The 9227-nt window shown below is 47.4% G+C and overlaps 1 protein-coding gene across 1 annotated transcript in view; it reads right to left on the reverse strand.

The window, feature by feature from the left end:
* Positions 1-1700: 1700 nt before the first annotated feature.
* The window catches only part of LOC125542213 (phosphoenolpyruvate carboxylase 4-like), an 8766-nt gene continuing 1239 nt past the window's right edge, over positions 1701-9227 (reverse strand). Inside the window, exons 2-12 of the mRNA XM_048705161.1 lie at positions 9191-9224; positions 6921-7055; positions 6646-6707; positions 5832-6068; positions 5206-5331; positions 4864-4965; positions 4581-4727; positions 4338-4436; positions 4045-4133; positions 3435-3561; positions 1701-2747 (exon numbers count right to left, since the gene is read on the reverse strand). Of these exons, the coding sequence (XP_048561118.1) occupies positions 1701-2747; positions 3435-3561; positions 4045-4133; positions 4338-4436; positions 4581-4727; positions 4864-4965; positions 5206-5331; positions 5832-6068; positions 6646-6707; positions 6921-7055; positions 9191-9224 (2205 nt within the window). The remainder of the gene's footprint in view (positions 2748-3434; positions 3562-4044; positions 4134-4337; positions 4437-4580; positions 4728-4863; positions 4966-5205; positions 5332-5831; positions 6069-6645; positions 6708-6920; positions 7056-9190; positions 9225-9227) is intronic.

Below are 9227 nucleotides of genomic sequence, written 5' to 3' on the forward strand. Positions count from 1 at the left end.
TATCTATCTCTCACGGAAAATAGTCACGCACCATTCCAATCCAAGAAGAGTCACCCAATGCTAGAACACAAAAAGGACGTAGTAATGGGCCAGCCTCATCCACCTCCTATGTGAAAAAGTAACCTAGATTCACTGATGGCGACAAGTGTCACCATCAATGGAGTGTTGGGTATGATGGGGAGTTTTGGGTAACCCTTGCAAAGGTTACCTTCACTACTAATTTTTTGAATAATCGTGCTTCACTTTGTTTGTAAAATTTGTCCGAGAGGGCTAGGACATTTTTTCCCCGGTGCCTGGTCATATGCGGATCCTTTTGAACATCGGACTAAGCAAGGATTCTAGACGGGCCTAGCAGAATCCATGTCGAAGAAGCCTAGGACAAGCCACGACCAAGCCATATGTCAGTAAGACACAATAGAGTGTTCGAGATTTTTGCCCTGCTCAAAATAGCTTTTGTATATGTACTTACGTACTTATTATATCTCAAAATTTCTGAAGTGATACATGAATTCTCTATTCAAAACAAAAATCGTTCACTCCACTATGTTGTATAGTTCAATGACTTCTAGCATACCTTAGCTACGACATGTTCACCATGAAAAGTATACTAGAGGTGATAGCTTGGCATCTCATGTGAGCTAAAATATTATCTGCACTTTGCTAAGCTTTTATCTATAAAAATTAAAAACATAACATCACATCACATCACATCATGTTGTCAACCTGCCAGCATGCCCAGCTAAATGACCTACTGTATGTGATGTTAAAACAAAATATGTTATTGAAATAAAACATCCATTGACAAAATAAATCTTGAACAAGAGTTATCTTTGAAACAAGTAGATGTATACTAAGCTTTTATCTATACGAAGCATGAGAAGAACAAGTCAATTGTTACCAAGAGAACTCTTACAAAGGATTTAACACTAGGCAGCAGGCAATGGATGCTTACTTCAAATTTGTGCACAAGCATGCAAGCAATGTTGAAGTAGGCAAGGCTCCTCGAAAGTTTGGTCTGTTTCATATCAAGAACTTCATCATCATCGTCCAATTCGTCGTGATTGTAGTGTTGTTTTATTGGTGTGATCGGTGTGATCATATATAAGGTGTAGCTAGTAAGCTCACCACGTACGGTACAAGGTAAGCATACCTCGCTGCCTACATGCAACCAAACACCATGTAGTTGCATGACCCGAGCCAATGTAGGACACCAAACGTCATGCTAAAACTTCTCCCCTAATGCAGACAACCCAACGATGTGCGGATGGTGATTTTCCCCCTGTTTTCCTCAACCGGTCCCACCTAGATACACATGCAATGTAGCCAAAATCACTGCGAGCAACCAAACACGTCCGGAAAGAACAACAGCTCGACTCTACAGATATAGAACCTAGTCTATGTCTATGTTAACAAATGTATTTGAAACAAATTAGGGTCACTATAGATTTGATAATGTAAATATAGGTATACTTTTTTCCTATATACTTGATCAAAGTTTACAAAGTAGTACGTATATGGCTTTACAAATGCACTGTATTTTGACAACACATTCGAGGCAACGAACGCCTATACATCTCCTCGTCGATCAGCAGAATGTACCATGCAAGATTTTGTGTTCATAAATACTACTGTAGATTCCTGCAATTAAGCTACAGAGATTGATTCCTGTGCCAAAAAAGAGAAGTCTCCACCGGGATGGATCAGCCGGTGTTGCGCATCCCCGCGGCGATGCCGTTGATGGTGATGAGCAGCACGTCACGGAGCTTGTGGTTGTCGTCGTCTCGGCGCAGCCGGCGCAGCACCTCCACCTGCAGCATGTTCATGGGGTTGAGGTACGGCAGCCGGCTCTCGATCAGCCTCCTCAGGCTCCGGTTGTTGGCCGACAGCTTGGTGTGCCCGCTGACGGCCAGCACACAGCTCCCCGCCCTGGCCAACTCCCGCCGCAGCTCCTCCCCGAGCGCGCGCCGCTCCGGCGACAGCACGAGCACGTCGTCGTAGTGCTTGGCCATGGGCGCGTCGGCCTTGGCCACCACCATCTCGATGAGGTCGAGCGTGGACTGGAAGAAGGGCCACTCCTCGTACATGGCCCGGAGGTCCTCGGTGCGGCCCTTGTCGCGCGCGTCCTGGAGCCCCGTGCCGACGCCCAGCCACGCCGGCAGCGCCAGCCGCGTCTGCGTCCACGCGAATACCCACGGGATGGCGCGCAGGCTGGCGATGCCGCCGGCGGCCGTGATCGCCGCCTTGCGCTTTGCCGGGCGGCTGCCGATGTTGAGGTAGCCCAGCTCCGCCTGCGGCGTCGCCTCCTGGAAGTAGGTGACGAAGGCCGGGTCCTCGTACACGGTGCGCCGGTAGTGCGCGCAGCTTGCGCGGGAGATCTCCTCCATGACGTGCCGCCAGTTGGGGTCCCGCGGCGGCTGCGGTGGCCGCAGGGTGGCCAGCAGCACCGCCGTCGTGTAGATCTCCAGCTGCCGCACTGCCGTCTGCGGCAGCCCGAACTTGGCCTGGACCATCTCGCCCTGCTCTGTCGACCGCAGCGTCCCCATCACCGAGCCGGGGGGCTGCGACTGGATGGCCAGGTACGTCGGCCCACCGCCGCGCCCGATGCTCCCGCCGCGGCCGTGGAAGAGCGTCACCTTGATGCCGTGCTCGTTGCACGCCGCCACTACGTCCTCCTGCGCCTTGTACAGCTCCCACGCCGCCGTGAAACGGCCGGCGTCCTTGCCAGAATCAGAGTAGCCCACCATGACCTGCAACGTTCAGACAGAATACGGTTTTAGATAAAACCACGTGTTATAAGATAGATAAAAGAAAAACTGAAAAAAAAAGATTTGCACGGGTCTTAATGTAAAATCTCATGAATATAACATCCACTAAGACATAACCAAGTCTTAGTCGACTGAAATTTAGCAAGATTGTTTAGATAATTGGCCGACTAAAAGGCGACATGTTCAATAGTTAGGTGTGGCGGAGATGCATATGTTGAGATGGATGTGTGGCCACACGAGGAAGGATCGAATCCAGAATGATGATATATGAGATAGAGTTGGGGTAGCACCAATTGAAGAGAAGCTTGTCCAACATCGTCTGAGATGGTTTGGGCATATTCAGCGCAGGCCTCCAGAAGCTCCGGTGCATAATGGACGGCTAAAGCGTGCAGAGAATGTCAAGAGAGGACGGGGTAGACCGAATTTGACATGGGAGGAGTCCATTAAGAGACACCTGAAGGATTGGAGTATCACCAAAGAGCTAGCTATGAACAGGGGTGCGTGAAAACTTGCTATCCATGTGCCAGAGCCATGAGTTGATTGCGAGATCTTATGGGTTTCACCTCTAGCTTACCCCAACTTGTTTGGGACTAAAGGCTTTGTTGTTGTTGTTGTTCAGATAATTGGCCGAGATGAAGATTAAAGCCAATAGAAGCATTCTATTTCTACCTCTTGGTGGCCGTTGTGGTTCTTGATGATATGCTCCCTGTACCAGTCAATGGCCAGCAACTTCCTGATCGCCGAACCTGCTTCTCGAAGATCCTTCACCGTCTCGAACAAGGGAACAACTCTTAACCTGCGTGTTCACCAAAGAACAGACATTGATTTTAAATACTCCCTCCGTTTCACAATGTAGTGCGTATAGATTTTTTAAGAAATTAAACTTTGACCAACTTTGTAGAGAAAAACATATACATCTTGAATACCAAATACATATCATTAGATACATCACAAGACGTATTTTCATATTGTACATATAAATAGCTTTCCATATAAATTTGTTCAAAATTGGTAAAGTTTGACTTTCTAGAAAATCTATATGCACTACATTATGGAACAGAGGGAGTATTTATTCTTTCCTTGAATCAGCCTCTTTGCTAATGTAACCAATTGGTAGGGTTGTAGTCAGCCGATTTCAGGTTCTAGGTTTACTGTTAAATTGATCACTCCTAGATGCTTTCAGGTTCAGTTGATTTGATCATAGAGCTGTGGATTGAACATGACAAGAAATTTCATGAGAAATTTAGAACTTATATCATGCATAGATAATCATGCTTACGTTCCACCGGGACATTCCCTTCCGAGATCCCCACTAACTGTTAGCCTCGCGTCCTTCTGCAACAACTCGACAGCGAGGACATCACTGGCCTGAAAAGAAGTACAAACACCTGCAAATCAGAACCCGTGCCAACCAAATACAGTTTGTGATCTGGGATATGAGTGCTACATAGGACTCCACGAGGTAAGCTCAGGTGAGATTCAGTCAGAACTCTTAAATTGCAGAAGATAAAAGGTAACTGAATATTCATGTTTGCTTCATTAGTTGATAACAGAAGTGGTGTCTCATCCTACATTGGAGGCCATTGAAATCACATATGCTCCAAGCGAGTCGCTCCCGAGTTCTGCAGCAACGCGGAAGGTGTCGAGAACTTCTTTCACATCAGCATTAACCTAAAAGACAGGAAGGGAAAGACACGGACGTAAATCTTCTAAACTAGGCAAAGGTTATCTTTCGCTCCCTTTCTTTACGCTGTAACCGATCAATTATATGTGGATATTTGATCACTTATTTGATTTATGTACGCAACAAATTACCACTATGTATGGGGGAACTAGAGGGCGCTTCCCTTTCAGCTCCCTAGTCAAGAAATCCAGCTTCTTTTCCTCATCCCACTCACTATAAACGCCAAGATCCAAGTAAGACGTAATGGCATCAAGCGCTTCTGTGTGCCGGCCCGATTCCTGAAGCAGTAAATATGTAGTTTTTAATCATGACTGAATTTTAGCTATGCTTTTTGGGAGCCAATAATACATATTATGCACAATTACATCTGAGAAATCACAAGTACGTAGCAGTAATAATAATTGTAATGCATACCTGGCGGACATCGAGCTTCATTAGCACCATACCAAAGGTTGCAACCCTCCGTATCAGATCGGCCAGCCGGCCATCGGCAAGAATGCTAGATCCACATGATTGCTTCACAAAATAATTGAAGCGCACGTGCTACTCAGTACAAAAGACAGATCGTGTGATAAATGATATAACAGAGTACATGTTTCTTAACAGTTTGAATTGATATAGTAAAAAAGGTTTGCGCTTTTTTATACAAAATGGATTTTCATGCAATGTTGAGGGTTATTGGCGTGCCCAAAAAATATTTACTGTAGAATGACAAACCCAAGGATCTGAAGGCAGTAGTTGTTAATGAAGACTTACCAGTGAGTCGTAGCACAAGAGCAACGGCTCTAAAAGTTGATCCGGTGTTTCATAATATTCTGCAGGATCAGAGTCACATGGTAGATCCTCAAGAAGATGCTCAAGCCGTCTTCGTGTCTTCATCATCTGAAAATAGAAATATACAATAAAGGTAGTCAAAGATGAACGTTTAATTCTGTAAAAAAAATAGTGTTCGTCTCGTTTACACCTAGCACCGCTGGTTCTGATTGAGATTCAAATAGTACGTTGCTATCAAAGCTGAGAGTATATAAGTATATAACCTCTCCATCAGGAGCAGTGGGCATCTCTCGTGTCAGATTTTCAATCAGGCAAGTTTCAAAGTGTTTGAACATAAACCATGCAGAAAGGTGCGTTTGTATAACAAGCTATAAGAGTCAGACTGAACTTATGTTAGAGATGAGATGACATAGGAAGTATCTCTCTACCTAGTAGCAATTTTGACCCTACTAAATTTCTACTCTCTATCTCCACCGATTGATATTTTTCTTAGCGTTGGGCTGGATTTAATACTGAAAATATATCAGTACAAGACCAATTTGACACTCAAACAATCCTAAATTCACTTATGCTTGGAAGAAGTTTAATAAAAGAAGTTTGCTTCTAACCTTTTCTTTCACATTACCAAGGACAATCCTGTATGGCGTAATTCCTGGTTTATCTGATAGGCTTGGCTCTAGAAGCTTTCGGAAGCTTGACCGGCCTATCTTAGATTCTGTGAACAACATTTTCCTTAGTTGACTACCACTGGGAGTTCGACTCATATGTGATGATGCTGGACGACGACCAGGAGACTGCACTGGACTGTGAATCTCCTCACTTCTTTCTGTTGGAATTTGGATTCCCTGGAGAAGACAAGCAAAGAACTAGTGGACCAAAAAAAAGGATTACAATGACACCTGTGTATCCCGGCATCCAGGCTAATGTTTGCTAACTACGGTTATTGAATCTGGGTGACGCGATGCAGCCATAATCCATGGCACTTATGTTTTCACCACATTTCATAATACCAGTTCCCAACATACATGTTTATACATAATCCATTGCACTTATGTTATCAACCCAAATTTTCATCAACCAATTCCCGCAGCAACGCGCGGGGTATCCTCTAGTTTCATGATAATAGTTCCCAACATACATGTTTATACATATTGCACCAGATGTGAACAATGCACTTTGGGGAAGCCAGAATGTTATCTCACGAGCTACGATAGGAGACATTGGAATAGTTCAAACCCGATGATTTCCCTCTTACCATAGTTCTCAGTGATTAACATTTTTCCCATGTTAGAGAAAACAAGAGTTGGGTAGTCTGCCTGTAATTTATTTTTCTATTCCTTTTGTACATATTTAAACTACTAATGAAAATTACCGTAGAACAATTGTTCTACGTTTCGGGGTAAAAAAAAGAATAGTTCAAACCTGATGTTTCGGGTTGCATGGAAGTTTTACTATTCTGAATTGAGATTCGCTATCACTGCATTCTGCATCAGATGCAAGTCCTAGATTAGAAAAGGGTGAAGATATAAACTAAGACGCGACTAACAACTGCCACTGCAAATTTTACATAGATTTTGGAACAAGAAATTCAGGTGTTAATATAGACCAAAAAATTGTGAACTTAAGTGAAATGATTGTATCTGATGCAGCAGCACATAAAGTTTTAAGTTGAGTAGATCACATGACAGAGATTCTACCTGTCAATGATGGAAGATCAGCACCAGAAGGAAGCTGAGCAGGCATCCCCATCCTAGGCGGCCGTTTTAAGTTGTTTTCTGGTCCTGTTTTGGTCCAAGGATTGGCCTTCTTCTCTTCGGATGTCGACTCCGAGTCTGAGAAATCCACTCGAATTATCAACATAAATCAAAAATATGATCTGAAAATATGTGCTTTACAGGTGATATTGGTGGAAGATGTATACATATTGCTATTACACCAAGAAGGTGTGATCTTCAAACTAACTAGGCCTTTCCGACAATGCCATAATGTTAGAGTATGTAATGGGCCTAATGGCCTAGGCTGGCGGTATAGCCCGTTAGTCTTAGGGTTAATTAGAGATAAGGGTCGCTTGCTTAGGGGTCAAGTAAAGCCTTGCTTGTGAGTCAAGCAAACCTCTCTATATAAAGAGAGGAGATGTATCAATCTAATCAAGCAAGAATTAAGAAGGAAATCCCTTCCATCTTGCCCGGCCGTGGGTAAAAGCCCCCGGCCGGTCATCTCGCGCCCTCCTTCCAGAAGCGCCATAACAATTTGGTATCAGTTAGCTTCGGTTCGATCATATCTTCATCGCCGCCCAACCTGTCTCTTCCGCTGCCGGTCACCTCATCGCCTCCGGCGACCACCACGACCGTCGCCCCGCTCCTGCCCACGCTGGGATCCTTCGTCGCGCCCGCCCCTGCCGTCCTCATCCCGGAGGAGGTGTCCAGGGCGCTGTGGGACCTAACCCAGGCAGTCCAGGAGATCCGCCTGTTCTTGGCCGGGTCCTACGGGCCGCACCCGGCTGCGCCACCCATCGCCGCCACCACGCCGCCGTGGCTGCCGTGGCAGCCGCTGCACCAGGAGGCCTCCGCCGCGCTCGCCGGGCCGCTGCAACAACCGCTGCAGCTGCCATCCACCGCCCCACCCTGGCTGCAGTGGCAGCCGCCGCTGCCGCTGCCCCAGGGCGTCCCCGCCGCGCTCGTCGGACCGCTGCAGCTGCCATCCACCGCCACCACCGCCCCGCCCTGGCTACAGTGGCAGCCACCGCTCCTGGCGGTCTCCGCCGCGCCCGGTGCTCCGCTGCAGCAGCCACCGCCGGTCAGCTCCGGCCCCGCATCGACCGCACCGGCGGGAGTCCCGATCTACCAGATCAAGTTCCCGTCGTCGCCATTACTGCTTCCCTAGGGCGTCCCCATCAAGTTCCCGCCGTCGCCGTCACCGCTTCCGGCTTGGATCACTACCCGACACATGTCGTCGGCGGTGAGGTTGCAGGCTGCTGCGTGCGGCCTCCTAGCGCGCCAGCGTGTGCGGGAGATGCGTGGTCTGCAACTGCCGCTCCTCCCAGCTGCACTTCGCTGCACAAAGGACCTCGCTGTCATCCACTGCATCGGGGATCTTGGGCATGCCGTTTTCCCCGCGGGTAGTGACCTCAAAGTCTGCGACATCGGCGGTTGGGGGGGCGCACCCCTCCTCGTCATTCTCCATCGCAAGCTCTCCACTCTTCTCTGTGCGGTGCAGACCAACAGCCGTCCGGCAGGGAGAAGGCAGGGTGTCACCGACAGGAGCGCACCGCGTCGCACCACTGCATTCCGCCGGCCGCCGCGAGGGCGCCTCTGCTGGTCACTCTTGCGACCACTTCCAGGTGGCCATACACATGCACTCCTTTTGTCCAGATGGTGTCCATGGGATCCAGGTGGCTGCACACGTGCACGTCCGACGTGCGGATGGTGTCCACTTTTTGTTAAGGGGTCCAAAATAAAGCGTCCCAGTCCATTTCAGGTTGAGAGTAATAAAACAAGCCGAGATGTAAAAGGCTTGTTTTTAGGTGTTAGGTTTGTGTTGCGTAGAGTCCTGGTTATAAGTTAGTTAGGTTGCAGCTCGAGGACAAGCTGCATGTCCAGGTGGGGTGTAGTGTTAGAGTACGTAATGGGCCTAACGGCCTGGGCTGGCGGTATAGCCCGTTAGTCTTAGGGTTAATTAGAGATAAGGGTCGCTTGCTTAGGGGTCAAGTAAAGCCTTACTTGTGAGTCAAGCAAACCTCTCTATATAAAGAGAGAAGATGTATCAATCTAATCAAGCAAGAATTAAGAAGGAAATCCCTTCCATCTTGTCCGGCCGTGGGTAAAAGCCCCCGGCCGGCCATCTCGCGCCCTCCTTCTAGCAGCGCCATAACACATAAATTGGCCATACCAAAGCAGCCTCTGGTAATAGGCTTTAGTCATTTACTAAGATTGGAAAACTTGGGTGGATAATCATGAAACTAATTAACCTTTGATCAAGATTTCATTGGCTAAGGTTGCAAGCTT

Source organism: Triticum urartu, chromosome 3, assembly GCF_003073215.2.
Source record: "Triticum urartu cultivar G1812 chromosome 3, Tu2.1, whole genome shotgun sequence".
Taxonomy (NCBI): domain Eukaryota; kingdom Viridiplantae; phylum Streptophyta; class Magnoliopsida; order Poales; family Poaceae; genus Triticum; species Triticum urartu.